Source organism: Gorilla gorilla, chromosome 7, assembly GCF_029281585.2.
Source record: "Gorilla gorilla gorilla isolate KB3781 chromosome 7, NHGRI_mGorGor1-v2.1_pri, whole genome shotgun sequence".
Lineage (NCBI taxonomy): Eukaryota > Metazoa > Chordata > Mammalia > Primates > Hominidae > Gorilla > Gorilla gorilla.
The window spans coordinates 125,464,899-125,483,386 of record NC_073231.2 but is presented as its reverse complement, the minus strand read 5'-3'; the positions used below and the strand labels follow the sequence as shown (position 1 = coordinate 125,483,386).

At 37.8% G+C, this 18,488-nt stretch overlaps 2 protein-coding genes across 16 annotated transcripts in view; both read left to right on the top strand.

Annotated features, from left to right (window-relative positions):
- ENPP2 (ectonucleotide pyrophosphatase/phosphodiesterase 2) overlaps window positions 1–18,488 on the top strand; it is a 116,891-nt gene that overhangs the window by 43,933 nt on the left and 54,470 nt on the right. For all 15 annotated transcript variants that reach the window (XM_055349355.2, XM_019032658.4, XM_055349343.2 and 12 more), the window contains exons 3-8: window positions 3,132–3,287; window positions 8,333–8,458; window positions 10,561–10,621; window positions 12,311–12,408; window positions 12,631–12,710; window positions 13,489–13,608. In XM_055349355.2, coding sequence (XP_055205330.2) covers window positions 3,132–3,287; window positions 8,333–8,458; window positions 10,561–10,621; window positions 12,311–12,408; window positions 12,631–12,710; window positions 13,489–13,608 — 641 coding nt within the window. The remainder of the gene's footprint in view (window positions 1–3,131; window positions 3,288–8,332; window positions 8,459–10,560; window positions 10,622–12,310; window positions 12,409–12,630; window positions 12,711–13,488; window positions 13,609–18,488) is intronic.
- LOC109027916 (cytochrome c-like) lies at window positions 10,996–12,294 on the top strand. The gene is made up of 2 exons (XM_063709449.1): window positions 10,996–11,717; window positions 11,950–12,294. Exon 1 carries the CDS (start codon window positions 11,393–11,395, stop codon window positions 11,705–11,707), a length of 315 nt encoding a protein of 104 aa, XP_063565519.1. The 5' UTR covers window positions 10,996–11,392; the 3' UTR covers window positions 11,708–11,717; window positions 11,950–12,294.

Sequence of the window (18,488 nt, the reverse complement as noted above, 5' to 3'; positions counted from 1 at the left end):
CTGTAGGACTTTCTCTATTTCTTTCTGTTTTTTAATTTTTTTTTTTTTTTTTTTTTTTTACTTCTCAACCCCTCCTGCCTCCATGGTTTCTTATGGTTCAGCATGCACTGTTGATAGGTTGGTCAAAGACAATAGAAAAATGTGCTTTATGGACCACTGCATTGGAAATGAATATTATTTTCTAAACTGAACTCGTATGGTTTGTATGTCTTTCAAAATCCTAGGAGCAACCATGCAAAAGTGTTTCACATCTCGTGGTCTGGTAAATCTGTTTGCTTTAGTTGAACTGATCTGATGCCATAAAGGCTGGGATTGGATGACTCTGACTTTAAGACTTTAACGAGGACAAAGGACTAAGGGATGAGCAGAATGTTCAGATAAATGGCTTGGGTGAACCTAGAAGTGACATTTAACATCTGTTCTTCTGCTTCTTGCTTTTTCTTGATTTTAAAAGTAAGACATGAATTATAAAAAATGAAAAATTGATAAGCATGTAAATAAGAAAATAAAATTATAAATCGCATGTCAATAATATTTGTTAGGATATTTACATATATTATACGGTATATATTTTATACATATATACACATACCCACACACACATATATTATATGGTATATATTTTGTACATATATATACATACCCACACACACATCTATTATACGGTATATATTTTGTACATATACACATACCCACACATACATATATGACATATATTTTGTGCATATGTATACATACCCACACAGACATATATTATACAGTATATATTTTGTACATAAATATACATACCCACACGCACATATATTGTATGGTATTTATATATAATGAAAGAGAAGGAAAGAGAAAGTAAGTAAGCAAACAAAAAGACCAGGCAACTACCTGTGAATTTGTAGAATGTTAGAAATTTCAAACAACAGGAAGGTAAAAATCTTCTTCCTCTTTCTTTCTCATTTTCCCTAAATGTAATTCCGTAAACTGTTTCTTACAGAAGGAAAAAGTTTGTTCACACCTGCATTTTAAAAATGTGATAGAAACTTGGACATTTTCTCCCTCCTTCTGCCCTACCCTGTCTCTCACTCATCTCTAGTTTTGGCTCTGTTTTTATTTCTATCTTCATTTCTATCCTTATTGCCCTGTTTATCTCTATTTTTAAACACAAAGTCTAATATATAACACTCTATCCTGTATTTATTCTTTAAACAACTTATTTATATATTTTGTAGATCTTTCCATATTAGCCTACACCGATCTGACTCATTCTTTTTAAGGAGTGTGCAATAGTCCTCTTATGGTGCAATAGTCCACTTATGGATATAGCGATTCTTTCTTTCTTGACGGGAAAAACAACTTTGGTTGATTTCAGGATCTCTTTACCTGTAATAAAAGGACTGCAATGAACAATGGACATTTTTTGTACATGTAGCTTGGCAAACTTTTGCAAATATGTGTAAATGGTAAATTTCTAGTAATAGAATTTCTGGGTGAAACATTTATAAACATTTAAACATGTTGATAGGTCTTTCTAAATTACATTCTACTTTACAAAAATTTTAATTCCTGGAAACAGTTATGAGGCTGTTTATATTTTCCATTTATCAGAAATTATTTTGTATATTGAGATGAGACTCTAACTTAATTATTTATAGTCCCTACTTACTGATTGGGTCCCATCCACAACATTAATCTACTTATTTTCTAGTATCAGACTACTTTGATTATTTAACTTCAGAATATACTTTGCTATCTAGTCTTTATCAAATTACTTTTCCTTTTCAGAGGTTTTCTATTTTAAAATATTTTATTTTTAAATAAGTGTTTAATATTTTTTCAAGTTTCATGAACTCTCAGTATTTTTGGCTGTGATTGCATTGAGTCTTCTGGTTTGTTTAGGAAGCATTAATATTTTTATAATATTGATATTTTTACCTTTAAGGTGGTATGTCTTTCATTTTAATTAGATCATATATATATATATATATTTTTTTTTTTTTAAGATGGAGTTTCACTCTGTTACCCAGGCTGGAGTGCAATAGTGCGATCTCTGCTCACTGCAACCTCTGCCTCCCAGGTTCGGGCAATTCTCCTGCCTCAGCCTCCCGAGTAGCTGATATTACAGGCACCTGCCACCACGCTGGGCTAATTTTTGTATTTTTAGTAGAGACTGGGTTTTACTGTGTTGGCCAGGCTGGTCTCGAACTCCTGACCTCAGATGATCCACCAACCTCGGCCTCCCAAAGTGCTGGGATTATAGGTATGAGGCACCTTGCCCCCACCTTAATTAGATCTTAAACATTTTTTTTTGGTAGACTTTTCTTATGTATGTAGGTTCTACATACATATGATTAAATTTATACCAAATAAAATACCTAGCTATTTTATCATTTAGGCCCTATTGAGAATGAAACTTCCATTTAATTTTGAAACTATATTGTGTGTATATTACAAATTTGTGGAATTTTGATCTCACTGAATTCTTTTTTTCCCCAAATTTTAGTTGATTCTTTTGATTTCTGATATACACTTATATCATGTGAAAATATTGATGGAGGAGTTTTTTGAGAAGCCCAGATTGTAGAGCTTGTATTTGTAAAACACTAGCTGAAACTGTAAAAGTCTTCTATTCCAATCTCATATATTCGTTCTGTTCTTGGAACATTTGAGCTGAATTTTCCTTGTAAAAAGTTTTGGATGTTTAAATAGGGACATGCTGTCTTGTTTCTAAGGATATAGATCAAGGTACTGTTCTCTGTGGTCATCGTTAGCACCCACAGGGGCACTAATCATCACAGATTTGCAGTAATAATAATTATAAATAGTAATTGAACAAATCACCAACACTTGTTACTCTTTCTATATGTCTGACATGCGGCTAAGTGTTTTACATGGATTGATTCATTTAATTCTCTTTTCAACATAGAGTTACTTTTATGAGTCCCCCACTTTACAGATGAGGAAATCGTAGAACAAGGAAGTTGGGCAACCTGCCCAGAGTACATGGGTAGTAAGTAATGGAGCCAGTGTTCTCCTCCAGAGTCCACTGCAGCATCACACCGCACAGCTTCCCAGTGCCACCTTTCCATGGTGACATGACCACTCTCCAGTCCATTTTTTTTGCCTCTTGTTCTTTGCAGTGCTATCAGACTCCCCCTGGACCAACATCTCCGGATCTTGCAAGGGCAGGTGCTTTGAACTTCAAGAGGCTGGACCTCCTGATTGTCGCTGTGACAACTTGTGTAAGAGCTATACCAGTTGCTGCCATGACTTTGATGAGCTGTGTTTGAAGACAGGTACGTAACTTATGAGTCCTCTCTACCTTCAAGTAGATGGCTTAAAGACTGCCTGCTATTGTATGCATCCTGGAGTGGCCACCCTGCTTTGGTCTATCCAAACTGTGGATTCTAGTTTTGTTTGTTGAATGATTATTGGTTGTATGAAGAGCATACCCTATGTCAATGACCATTGTTTCCACACAGGATCCAGCAGAGAAAGGTTCTTTGCAGCTGCAGTCATGATGTGCTGGTTTTGCAAATGTTTTTTGTTTTCGTTTTTGTTTCTTCACCTTCATCCTTTCTATATCTTGCTGTCAATTCCCACATTCACTGCTAGGGTGTGTGGGCTAAAATTGTGTATGTTCTTTTTTATTATTTATTTATTTATTAAGAGATAGCATCTCACTGTGTTGGTCAGGTTGGTCTTGAACTCCTGGCTTCAAGCAATCTTCCCGCCTCAGCCTCCCAAAGTGCTAGGATTATAGAAGTGAGCCACTGTGCCTGGCCTAACTGTGTACATTCTTAAAAAAAATTTTTTTCTTGCTTTCCCAGCTTCTAGCATTTGTTTCACTTCATCTTATTGCACAGTAACTGTTAGTGTGCCTGTCATTCCCTGCTGTCTGTGCAAATGGAAAATTGTTATGGAATTCTGTTTGGAGTCTCACGCTCTGGGTAGCTCTAAAATCTTCCTCCACACTTTTGGTGACTTTCTTTACATTTCTTCTGTACTGGAACAGTTACCAGGATATACAGGCTTCTGTATGAATGCACATGAGTTGAGAAAAACACCTCTGGGGACTTCTGCCATCCCACCTACTCTGTTTTCAAAGCACAATATTTCAGGTAGGATTTTTGAGATATCTTGTAAGCTATCCACCATGCTTCTGGACAACACCATACTCAAACTACCTGAGAAAGACAACCGTAAATGCTGTTCTTGACATCACCAGAAGCAGTTTCCACGGTTTCCTGGGCAGGTTATTTCTTGTTTTTGGACTTTTATGCTTAGACAATTCTTTCAAAGACCTAACTCTTACTATCATTGCTATTAGTTTGATCTTTCAAATGTTATCATTAGAAACAGTTATTACTGTGTTTTGCTTAAGTGGTAGCTCTTGATTTATATGAAATCCAACATAAACTTCGTTACTAGTTCTGATTTGTTTTCCTCCTGCGTCCCTGCAATAAGAACAGCTTCATTAGGCTGTTTTTTGCAGAATACATTTTCCAACCATTTAACCACTTTTTTGGGGGTTGCTTTCCTTTGGAACTTCTCCCAGTTTCTTTTAGTTGTGGGTCTGCAAACTAAATTGCTGAGACTATTGTAAGCTGAATGTATAGATGGAACAGATGTTCCAGCAGAGTTTTTTTTGGCTCTAAAACATTATTTCAAGCCAGCAATCTGTGTTTGCTTGGCACTGAGGAATTTACTAATGTTTTATGTTTCCTCCTTACCTTGAATATCTTGTCTGTGGCATGTCATATCAAACTTCTGGATTCCTGGTCTTAGAATTCTTTGCAAAATGTAATGAATCCCTGACTCTAGCTTAGCTCTCTTTTGAATGTAGTTCATGCCTTTGTTCCTCAATTTATTAAGGATGGGATATAATAATATCTTATAGTCCATTTCCCTGTGTACAAAGATAACATATCCTGAATGTGAAGGAATCAAATATCAAATAATAATAAAAGGATGAATAGAAAAACAAAAGGCTCTGAGATTCTCCTTTGCTGAGGGAGCACTGCCTAGAAACAACCACAATGTTTCAGCGAAACTTTGATAACTCTGTGTGTGTGTGTGTTTTCAGTATGTATCTATGTGTGCATGTATACTCTTCCAACTGTGTGTATATATATGCATGTGTGCGAAAGTATCTGTATTAATAAATCTTTATACACATCATCCTTTTGAATGGCTATGTAATATTCCATTGAACTCTTGCAACCTAATTCATTGAGTAATTAAATGAATATTTCCCCAAGTTTTGCTATTATGAATGATGTATCAATGAATATAATTGATGCATATTCATACTTTTGCCTATTCTCCTTAAGATAAATTTTTGGAAGTGGGATTTTGGGGTCAAAGTATATGTGCATTTTTTTAAATTTAAATATACATTACTAAATTATACTTCTGAAAGTTTATGTTTCTACCAAAGGACACAAGGGCCTTTCATCACTTCCTTTTCAGCATTGAATACTCTTATTTTTAAAAATATTTTTAAAATAATCTGGTAGGTGACCTCCTCCTTATTTTCCAATAAGGTTAAATAATTTTTATGTTTATTCCCATGTTTGCTTTGAAAATTACACAGATGACTGACTTGTCCTTTGTGTATAGTTCACTTTAAACTCTGGATTTATTTTATATTTCATTTGTACATAAAGACAATAGTTCCTCAATAAACATAGCTTATTAATAATGATATTCTTTTGTAAGTAATGTAGATGTGATTTTCTTATGGAATTAGGAGTGGAATAAAATTTATTGGTGGATAGAATCACCTTGAATTGAAAAAACCCCACAATATCTATAGTCAAAGCAACCTTAGAAAATTGCTCATCATTGGGAAGAGCAGGTCATGGGAAAAGCAATTCTAAGCACTTAATCTCCTCAAGAAGAGATAGGAATGGAAACGGGATATTAAAAAATCAGAATGGCTGGGCATAGTGGCTCACGCCTGTAATCTCAGCACTTTGGGAGGCTGAGGGAGGCAGATCACTTGAAGTCAGGAGTTCGAGACCAGCCTGGCCAGCATGGTGAAATCCCATCTCTACTAAAAATACAAAAATTACCCAGGCATGGCGGGAGGCACCTGTAATCCCAGTTTCTTGGGAAGCTGAGTCAGGAGAATCACTTGAACCTGAAAGGTAGAGGTTGCAGTGAGCTGAGATTATGCCACTGCACTCTAGCCCAGGCGACAGAGTGAGACTCTGTCTCAAAAAAACAAAACAAAACAACAAAAAATATCAGACAGCAGAATCAGGATGCAAAGGTAATTCTAAAAGAATAAAAATTAAATAGTAGTTGCATGGTTTTCTGGCTAATGATTTACCAAAAGGGGCAGGGGTAGCACCTATGCCAAACAACTAATATCTCTTTTTTTTTTTAATCTTTTTAGACGGAGTCTCCTCCTGTCACCCATGCTGGAGTGCAATGGCATGATCTTGGCTCACTGCAACCTCTGCCTCCTGGGTTCAAGCAATTCTCCTGCCTCAGCCTCCTGAGTAGCTGGGATTACAGGCATGCGCCACCATGCCCGGCTAATTTTTTGTATCTTTAGTAGAGACGGGGTTTCACCATGTTGGCCAGGCTGGTCTCGAACTCCTGACCTCACGATCCACCTGCCTCGGCCCCCCAAAGTAGTGGGATTACAGACATGAGCCACTGAGCCTGGCCCGTAATATCTCTTTATTAATGTATTCACCTAACAATAGTTTCTCTTGGTAGAATATTACTAAGAGGCAGGATTGCTTTCAAAATCATTTCTTTCCACTTATCACATATTTTAAGAGATAAAGACCTGAAGTGTTCACATGTATTTTAGCTCAGTGACACCTTTCTTGACCATTCTACTTCCTGGAGTAGCACCTATTTCACCCTGTCTTTCTCTATCAATGGCGCCTGTTACTTCCTTCACAACATTTGGCATAAGCTGAAATGATCTTGCTTATTGATTTACTTGCCTATGATCTGTCTTTTCCAATCGGAATGTAAGCTCCATGAAGACAGACCTAGTCTCTCCTGTTCTTTATGACATCCTGGCACCGAGAACACGGAAAACATGGTATAAGAGTCAATGAGTAAATGAATTAACTATGAAAGTTCTCAATAGAGTAGTTCTGAATTTAAAGAGTTATATTTTATCTCCATGGTCATTTCCAATTCAATTTAATACATATTGATTGAACACCTAGCATGTGCCAGGCGCAGTCTCCCAGGCTTGCAGTCTGCCACTGGAAATAGAATAGCGAAGAGAGAGGTATCACTTTGCCTGCCATGGCGCTTACACTCTAGCAGATGAAAAAGTCAAAAAACACAGCACTCCTTTTAAAATGGAAAGGTTGTTTTTCTGAATGTAAGAATTAAGCAGTGAGCTGTCAATCAGGTATGTTCAGAGGGAAATCTGTAACCCATTTTCTTGGCTTGAAAGTAGGAACTCTGACCTGTCATTGTAGGTAGGACCACAATGGGTCAGTGGTTAGAATCTTGAGCAAACATTGTAATGCCCCCTTTATACTCTTCACATCCTATTTAGGACTTTAACCTCCAGGTGCAGATAGAAACCATGTAGTTGTCCTGTTATTTGTGTTTGAATCACACTGATTAACACTAAGCACAGCTACTTTAGGCTAGGCGCTGTGGCTCATGCCTGTAATCCCAGCACATTGGGAGGCCAAGGTGGGAGGATCACCTGAGGTCAGGAGTTTGAGACCAGCCTGGCCAACATGGTGAAACCCCGTCTCTACTAAAAATACAAAAATTAGCCAGGCGTGATGGCATATGTTTGTAATCCCAGCTACTCAGGAGGCTGAGGCGGGATAATCGCTTGAACCAGGGAGGCGGAGGTTACAGTGAGCCGAGATTGCGCCACAGCACTCCAGAGTGGGCAAGAGAGCAAGACTCTGTCAAAAATAAATAAATAAATAAAATAAAAATAAAGCTAAGCACACCCACTTCAGAAATTAAAAGAGCCAAGCTATAGAGGCTGTCCCTACAACAGTAGATAGCCCTATCATAAACCTTTGATGCCATAAATTTGTTGGGTCCTTTAGGACAATTCGAGAATGGTAGGGATACTTGCTTGCCTTTCAGGGCCCCATTTCTCCAAAGGAACCCAATTGCATTTTGATGTTGTTCTCTGATTTGAAAACTTAGAAATTCATCTTATCTGTAAGTTCTCCAAATGTCCTCTGGGCCTCAAGCCAACTCAAATTTCACAAGCAGAGTAAATGATGTGAGATTTTAGCTTTCTTCATTGGAGATCCTGTAAGCAATTGTGGCTTCTTTCATTTGGTTAGTGTGCAGCAGTGAAAATGTTTTATTGGGATGATTTTAGCCCGTGGCTGGGAGTGTACTAAGGACAGATGTGGAGAAGTCAGAAATGAAGAAAATGCCTGTCACTGCTCAGAGGACTGCTTGGCCAGGGGAGACTGCTGTACCAATTACCAAGTGGTTTGCAAAGGTACGTGTTTCTTTGGATTGGCCTGAGCTTTAAAAGAATAAAAACTGGAGGTGCTCCAGGAGATCCTGGATGCTAGGAATAGACCACATTGGATATGAGTTTGGGAGGAAGGAATGAATTGTCCTTTTTAATTTCTCATGCTTCTTCATTAGTTTTGCTACTCTGTATTTCACTGATCTGAAGTAACAAGGGAAGAAACCAGAATTTCTTAATTAGACAGAACCATAATAATGAAGAGATTTCTAAATCTCCTGTCTTGGTTTTAGGTCAGGTTTTCTAGAAGCAGATCCTGAGACAGGAATTTGGTACATGCAGTTTATTGAGGAAACGGATATACTGCAGGAAAACCATGTCGGAGGAAAGGGAAGCAGGATAGGGAAGTAGGAGTGTGGAGAGACAAGTGAGGACATGCTCTCAGTTAGCCTCACCTCCCTCTATTGCTTGCTCTGAAAAGTAAATCCAGGTCACTACTCTTCAGGCAAGTAGCCAGGGCTTTTTTATCTATTGGATGTACACTGTTCACCAAGGCATTGGCAACTGCCCAGGGATGGGGGTACTTGCTGGTAAAGGGGATGAGGGGGCCAGCATTTCCTGTTATACCCCAAAGCCATATATGCATGAATGTTGGCTTTGTCTGGTTGATTGTGGAATATGATGCTTTTATTCCAACAATTAAATAGTTAATGGACTACAGAAAATATAAAAGATGCAGTTATTCTCTTTAATGGGTTTAAGTTGCCATGCAACCCACTTATAGAAGTTGATGGGAAGATCCAAGAATCTTTATCTATTGTTTGTAAGTCACTTTTTAAATTTCAAAATCAAGTCCTTTTCATTATCTCTGATGTGGAACATTTAAGAAGTTCGTTAAAAGATTTCAGGAAAAAAATCAAGTCACTTCTGCAATATGTAAGGTGTTTAGTTGTGGCAAGAGGGTGTTATATTAATATATTTGAAGAATTTCCCCATACCCAAACAATTATTGTATTGTTAATTTCCCCTACCCAATAATTATGCTTTTATTTTGAAGCATAAAATTGGTTGAGAATTTATTTCCCTTTCCTTTTTAATTTGCCTGTGCAGTAAGTGTATCAGGAAGCCACAAAGGCTGTTAGAAATAAATTTTTTTTTAAAAAAGAAGCCCTTGGAATCATTGATCATTGAATCATTAAGCATTGGCTTTTACTGGTTTAAAATTCTAGTTTCAGTACTTTTGTGAGGCCCACGTGTGTGCTCTGGGTTACTATATGTGTAGTAAATCTTCTTTATTTTAAGGAGCATAGTAGTTACCCCATTGTCCAGTAGTTAGAGTCTTATTGACCAGAGAAGATTTCCAGTTCTCTTTACATGGGAGCAATTTCTCCAATGTGTTGGTTACAAATTTTACTTCTGTTCAGGATATGTTAAGACAAACTTTTGTTTGTCTTAAAATAATTTAAGGCAAATTCTTTTTGATAGCTTGTATTTTCTTCAAAGGAAAGCTTATTTTTTTATCTGAGGCCTTTTCTGTTCTCTATTCTCGACATTATGCTCTTAGATCTTGGTGGAAGATAAAAAGTGAAATTTAGCATTTTTTTCTTTCTAAATTCAAGGGCTGTGTGGAGATTTATTGGCAAATAATCTTTCTATTGTAATCTTCCACTTATTATCTCTGTAGATTCTAAGACTTCTTTTTTTTTTTTTTTTTTTTTTTTTAGCATCTAAAGGGAAGTTTTGCCATGCTTTCTATGGCTTTGAGATCTCCAGTGGTGGAGAAAAGAATGTTCCATCTAATGACCAAACAGTTTATTTCTGGAGGGATACAAACATGAAATTTTGTTCACTGACGCCACTGGTTTTTTTAATCTACAAACCATTTAGACTCGGAAGGCTCAAATAAACACCTCACCACTTGTGGTTATTAAATCTTAGCTTTCCCATCATGTATGGTTGTACTTTATAAGCCAAACCAGACACTAGATTTTTTTTTCAGAATTTTTTTTTTCTTTTGTTATATCCCATAAAGAAAGTATCAAACAGGACACAGATCCCGGAATTGTGAGCTTCAAGGCATGGCATTTGTAATTAGATTCAACAATACATTTACCCATTTTTCCTTATAGGAGAGTCGCATTGGGTTGATGATGACTGTGAGGAAATAAAGGCCGCAGAATGCCCTGCAGGGTAAGTGTATTTTATGACTATTTTGAAGTTTTATGTATTAGCTGATAAACTCTCACAGGAAGTGAAAAGAGAAGTATTTAGAAACAATGTGGAACTGAAATTCTCTTATACAGGCAAACTTATGAGTACTTAGGAGTAATTCATGAGTCGAAAGGTCGAAGGTAGGTCTCGAAATGGTGATAGTTTTCTTCCCCCCAGTTTTCTCCAATCACCTCTGCACATACTGGGGTCTGAACATCCCATATATTCCACCTCAGCTGAGGATTTTACAAAGTGCATCTGAATATTCTGGCTGAGACTTTTTTTCAGTATTGTTTTTCCTGGGGTTCTTGTTTTGCCTATTTTGCGGGGAGTGGGGAATGAAAGAGGAAGTCCTGAGAACCTTTAAAACTATGTTATCCAATAAGTAATTATTACTTATTGATTACACACCTGTAATCCCAGCACTTGGGAGGCTGAGGCGGGCATATCATTTGAGGTCAGAAGTTTGAGACCAGCCTGGCCAACATGGTGACACCCCGCCTCTACTAAAAAAAAAATACAAAAAAAATTAGCCAGTGCTGGTAATCCCAGCTACTTGGGAGGCAGAGGCGTGAGAATCGCTTGAACCCAGGAGGCAGAGGTTGCATTGAGCGCAGATTGTGCCACTGGACTCCAGCCTGGATGAAAGAGACCCCCTCTAAAAAAAAAAAAAAGGCATCCAAGGCAGTGGGACATCTGGCTTCTGAATGGGAACCTTTATAGCACCAGCGACCAAAGAGAGAATTAAATATGGGTGATGTTGAAAAAGGCAAGAGAATTTTTGTTCAGAAGTGTGCCCAGTTCCACACTGTTGAAAAGGGAGGCAAACAGGTGGCTGGGTCAAATCTCCATGGTCTCTTTGTGGGGAAGACAGATCAGGCCATTGGATTCTCTTATACAGAGGCCTATAAGAACAAAAGCATCTCCTGGGGAGAGGATACACTCATGGAGTATTTGGAGAATCCCAAGAAGCACATCCCCGGAACAAAAATGATCTTCGCAGACATGAAGAACAAGGCAGAAAGGGCAGCCTTGATAGCTCATCTCAAAAAAAGCTACCAATGAATAATAACAGGTCACTGTGTTATTTGTTACAAAACAGAAATGTTTCATGACTTCTTAATCTGTACCATAACTTAACAGATCTCATACACAAGAATTCAGATAATGAATGACTGACAGAGTATTTTTGTTGGGCAGTCTTGATTTAACCACGACTGGCTTGTGGTTAAATGGTTAAATGAATATGTTCGGTTATTTTATTTTATTCTATTTTTTTGAGATGGAGTTTCGCTCTTGTCGCCCAGGCTGGAGTGCAATGGTGCGATCTCAACTCACTGCAACATCCGTCTCCCCTGTTCAAGTGATTCTCCTGCCTCAGCATCCCAAGTAGCTGGGATTACAGGTGCCCGCCACCACGCGCAGCTAATTTTTGTATTTGTAGTAGAGATGGGGGTTTCACCATGTTGCCGGGCTGGTCTCGAACTCCTGACCTCAGGTGATCAGCCCGCCTTGGACTCCCAAAGTGTTGGGATTATAAGCGTTAAGCCATCACGCCCGGTGAAATTTTTTCTTGGAAATTATTGCTCCCATTATTGAGAATCACTAGGCGTAATGGCAACTCTGTGGTAATAATGTTTCTAAAAGCTTCATGTGTTACTGTTTAAGGTTTGTTCGCCCTCCATTAATCATCTTCTCCGTGGACGGCTTCCGTGCATCATACATGAAGAAAGGCAGCAAAGTCATGCCTAATATTGAAAAACTAAGTAAGTAATTTCCATACTCTGTGTTCTTATCTGTAATCTAGGATATCCACACTAACCAGTGGGCTGTGGGCTTTGAGATCTATGGGCACGTAGTTTTAAATGTGTTTTATTATTTGAAATACAGAAGTGAAGGTAACACGTGTCTGAGTGTTTATAAAATGGATTTTCTATAAGCAATTCCTGTTGGTTCTCTTGTTCTAATATTTGCAATTCTCTTTCCAGGGTCTTGTGGCACACACTCTCCCTACATGAGGCCGGTGTACCCAACTAAAACCTTTCCTAACTTATACACTTTGGCCACTGTAAGTATTTTTTCCAATGATACACGTTCAAAGGGCTGATTTCATCCTGGAATGACTTTAAAGGGGAGACTTTACTTTTAAAACGTGTTCCTTAGTGTTCAAAGAAAATCTTTCAGTTTTCCATCTTAACTGGGTCATTTGTTCACAGCAAATGCCTTTTACAACTTTGTGGGTGATGGAACTTCATTCCAACTTTAAAGCTGAAAACTTTTTTCAGGTGCAGTTCTGTTTGAACACATACATTAAACTTCTCTCAAATACCAGAGGGTCTATTGTTTATTTTCTGAATTTGCGAATAAAAATGTTGACTTCAGGGCTATGTTTTAATTTTCAGGTACTTCAAATTCTACCACTCTTTCTTCTTTAAAACATAATTTATTTATATATTTTTATTGATTCGGAGAGCAATAGAATTTAGAAAGAAAGAAAAGTGTATTTAGAAATAGAAGCTTCTTTGGAGGCACATGTATACATTCCAAACTAAAGGTTAATTTATTGTAATAAAAATTATTGTCATCTTCTTAAATTACAGCAGAAAAAACCCCAATGTTAAATTTCTTATAATCATATTAAGTTTCTCAGATGGCTTATAATTTGTCCCATAGATATTATTCATGTTTGCTCAAACAGATACACAGTGAAGGTTATATATGTCTTATATAATTTTGGAAATTAAGTATTGCTATAAAACCTTCTATGCTAAGAAAATTCATACTAGAACTAATGTATGTGGATTATTGTATTGTTATTTTAACAATAAATTTGCTTTTACAAAAAGGGGCTATATCCAGAATCACATGGAATTGTTGGCAATTCAATGTATGATCCTGTATTTGATGCCACTTTTCATCTGCGAGGGCGAGAGAAATTTAATCATAGATGGTGGGGAGGTCAACCGGTAAGTTTTGCATTTATTGTGTGTCTATGTGTTTGTGTGTTCATGTATTGAGACATTTCATCCCCAAATTTGTTAGATGTGGAAAAAATGCGTATAATTTCCTCATACTTGGCAATGTTTCTGTCTTTTGATACTTTTAATATACATACAAACATGAAATGTGTGTATATATGCATTATATATGTATATATGTATCTGATATATGTATATATTATATATTTATGTATGTATACCTACATATGTGCACATAGAATATACATGTATGTATACATATGTGTATGTGTCTCTGTGTGTATATATGCATGCATCTTTGTGAGGCTATGATTATAAAAGTGAGATGATATGAATGTCTTCCCTAGGATTATGGTGGTGACAATGGTGATGAGGTGAATTTCAGAACCATTTTGACAAAGAAATAGTCAGATCTCATTGATTTCCCAGATTTAGGCGTATAATAAAAAAGAGAAGTGTATGACTGTGACTTCCCCAATATGCTAGCCCTGATGCTATAATAACAGAAACAGGGAAACTTGCTGGAAAAAAAGGGAACTCACTGAAATCCACAGTAAATTCATGAATTTTTTTATTTAATCTATTTTTTAAAAATCATGAAGTTAAATACAAAAAGCAGAATCCTACCTTGATACTGAAATAGCAAATTAATACTTTGAAAAGAAATCACCCTGTTTACTTCAGATCAAATGACTGGGCAGAAAATAAAAAGGGTTGTAGGTGGCTTTCTACCTAATGTTTTTCCTGTGACCGTGTGTATGGTTACGCAACTTGCTTTGGTCAGACATGAGCAAAGCAGCATAAAGCCACAGTTGTTGAATGTGTAGAGCTGGGCTGAAGTGTACAAGTTTCTGGCCAGAAGTATCAGAATCACCTAGGAACATAACCGAGGGCACACAGGCAATCAGAAACATGTAGAAGTAAGATGGTAAGTGGTTCCATCTCATGCCAATTCTGATTGGAGACAGTGGCTTCCTGCAGCACTGGTTAGAGAAGAGGGCTGGGAGAACTTTGTGCACTCAACCATGGCATGACTGGTGGGCAGTGTCTGCACACATCCATGTATCCACCATGCCTCAATGATCTTGTACCTGGAAATCTTTTGCTGCAATTTATGGACAAAATAAGGACTATAAATAGAAATTTTTTCTTAAGGTATCTCACTTTAAGAAAAGGTCATTTGTGATCAAAATATTTATATTGCATAATAGGTAAATCAGTATGCAAGGATAAATATGAGCTTTTTATTAAAAAAATAAACATTGAAAGACTTCTTGTACATCTGCAGAAAAGTTTCTTTATAATAGATGTTCTGATTCTGCTGTCTTTATTCAGGCTGGACTCCCAGAAGTCCATAATGGCCTAGGGTGTGATCATAGTGAAATTTGTTGACAGGGTGGATTTTTCAGTTTATGATAGGGGAATATTTTATGAGTACACAAAATGATTGAAATTAGAGCTCCATTAAGCTTTCACTAGTGGGTCTTTTATATTAATTTGATTATGGAAGCAAACTTACCTGAAGAACCTTAAAGGATTAGAGATAAATAGTAATTTTATCAAATTGGATCACCTTACACCAAGTGTTGACATAAGGTTTGCTTTGGGTTAGGATGACTCAGAAGAAGATGAGGCCACATATTCATTAACTTCTGCAAAAGCAGAGCAGAGGAAATGCTGTTAACCTGCCCAATGAAGTGAAGTCTCTGTTTCAGCTCTGTTTACCTGTTTCCTCACTAACTCCCAAAGTTGACGCATCTGACCAAGTTTAGTACTCTCCTCATGCTGACCAAGATTTGTGGTGAAACTGACTAGTGTTTCCGTCATCTTGGGCAAGATGGCCACCATAAGAATTCCTAGGAGGGGCAGGGCGCGGTGGCTCATGTGCGATGGCTCAGCACTTTGGGAGGCTGAGGTGGGTGGATCACGAGGTCAGGAGTTTGAGACCAGCCTGGCCAACATAGTGAAACTCCATCTCTACTAAAAATACAAAAAATTAGCCAGGTGTGCTGGCAGGCACCTGTAATCCTAGCTACTCGGGAGGCTGAGGCAGGAAAATTGCTTGAAGCTGGAGGTGGAGGTTGCAGTGAGTTGAGATCACACCATTGCACTCCAGCCCGGGTGACAGTGCGAGACTCCATCTCAAAAAAAAAAAAAAAGATTTCCCAGGAGCATAGTAACTACAATTTAAAAACACATTTTATTGAAATTTGGCATATTGGAAAAACATATAGACAAAGTATTGTTCTATTCTATTATACAGTAGGGTGTTCTATTATACAGTAGGGTGACTATAGCAAATAACAATGAAGTGTATTTAAGATGGGAAAATTTTAAATGTTGTCACCAAAAAGAAATGATAAATGTTTAAAGTTATGGATATGGTAATTACCCTGATTTGATCATTATACAATGTACACATGCATTGAAACATCACACTGTATCCCATAAATATGCACAATTATTATATGTCAGTTATAAATAAAAAGTAATTAAAAAGAAACTTTAGTCAAAGTATAAGAATATAAGCAACTAAAAGTACTATAAGAAAAAATTAATGAATATTCTACAAGCAATTTATACCATCCTCTCAGAGGCTTCATTTTAAAATCACCAGTGAAAAAATATTTATAAAAGTCTTATAAATTTTTATACATTTATAAGAGAAAATATTTATACAAATCTTAGACTGATAATTAAATTAAACTCAATTTATTTTTACTGAGGGACTAAACCATGCAAGACATTTAGCCAAATGGCATAGGGGTCAGATTACATGGTGAATAAAAGCCACTTCTTGTCCTAGCATAAACTCTAGTAGATGGGATGAGGCAATTGTACAATGGCCATTTGAAAATTTGAATCTAACTAGGCGTCTTCCGAAAATAATTTAATTTAGTCTTTTATAATTTAATTTAATCTTTTTTTTTTTAGCCTTGATATAGCCAATTAAAGTCTAGTCTTCTTTTAATTTGCTAATACTCAACATGCACTGCTAGAAGCAGTCATTTGCTGTAGGACCCTGCATTTCTCATACGTAGTTTAATGGAGTTCCTTAAGTGGGTTGGTTTCTTCGGAAATTCTCTCTGCTACGGTCCTGCAATTTCTAATACAAAGATACTTCCGTGGGGTTGTTCCCTGTTCTGTTTAAATCTGGATTCTCAGCAATGGGAGGAATGAATGGGATTCCTAGGAGTTGACTAAATGTGGAGATTTGAGAAACAAGTCTAATACCCCATCATGATCCAAGTCCCCTGAAGTCAGCATTTCTGGAGTAAGGTGTTTCTAAGAGAAGCAGATTATTATTTTTAAAAAATTTATTATTATTATTATATTTAATGAGACAAGGTCTTAGTATAGTCGCCCAGGCTGGAGTGCAGTGGCATGATTTTGGCTCACTGCAGTCTCAGCCTCTCGGGCTCAAGCAACCCTCCCAGCTCAGCCTCCTGAGCAGGTGGGACTACAGGCACACACTACCATGCCTGGCTAATTTTTGTATCTTTTGTAGAGACAACATTTCGCCTTGTTGCCCAGGATTGTCTCCAACTTCTGAGCTCAAGCAAGGTGCCTGCCTCAGCCTCTCAAAGTCTTGGGATTACAGGCGTGATCCCAACTGCAACTGTCCAGCAGATGCATTCTTATCATTTAAGTTGCTTGACCTAGAATTGCTCTCTGCCAGTATTGGTGATACAATGAGTTGGAACAGAAGCCATTTTAGTGAATGACTGCAGTGTAAAAATGCAAGAAATGTGTGTTTAAGACAGAGACAGCAAGGAGAAGAAGAATGACACAGAATAGGGGTGACTTTCCAGGCCAAAAGGGGTTGACTTGATGGAAAGTTCAAGTCATTGCTAGCCTCTTTTTATCTGTTTTATTGTCCTGATAAAGAGACAATATTTCTTTTCAGGAACATTTAACCTATTCTTTATTCTGTTGTTTCTTTTCCATATACTACCGTAGACCTGCAGTTTTTTCTCTTTGTACTGTATCCAAATGTACCTAGTTAGGGTGAGCTCTGCTAACCTGGCGCCTTTGCTTATCAGCCTCTTATTTTTCTTCCAAATTTCAGCTGAAGTGTCTGTCCCCAGGAGGCCTTCCTTCCACCAGCATTTCCAGCTCTGGCTAAGCAAAGTGACTGTCATTTGGGCTTTTATATTTTTCTATCATAAATTTGACAATCTCTTTTTATTTTTATTTTTTTTGAGACAGAGTTTTGCTCTGTCGCCCAGGCTGGAGGGCAGTGGCACAGTCTCGGCTCACAGCAACCTCCGCCTCCCAGGTTCAAGTGATTCTCGTACCTCTACCTCCTGGGTAGCTGGGATTACAGGCGTGTGCCACCATGCCCAGATAAAATTTTTTTGTATTTTTAGTAGAGTGGCGTTTCACTATGTCAACCAGTCTGGTCTCGAACTCCTGACCTCAAGTGATCTGTCTGCCTTGGCCTCCCAAAGTGCTGGGATTACAGGTGCGAGCCACGGCGCCCGGCCTGACCGCCTCCTTTTGAAGTTGGTTATTCACAGGTCTGCTTTACACTGCGGGTCCCATGCAGGTAGGGACTTGGTGTATTTCTGTTTCGAAGACCCAATCTAGAGCCTGGCTCCGCTATTGTGTTTTGGATGGAACTGTTCTTTGTTTCCTTCGGGGGCATATTTGGCCTGTGCTTCCCCTAGGGTAGGTGGCCTTAAGGACAGCACTCCATCTCAGCCTCGCCAGCTCCGGCCACATGCCAACAGCTTCCTCACTCACCTCCTTCTGGCCCTAATCACATGGAAACCAGCTGCATTGGGCCCCAGTCTCTTCTGCTGCCTCCCCCAACCCTCACACCCTTAATTTGTTCTGATTCTCAGCGACTGATCTGCTGAAGCAAG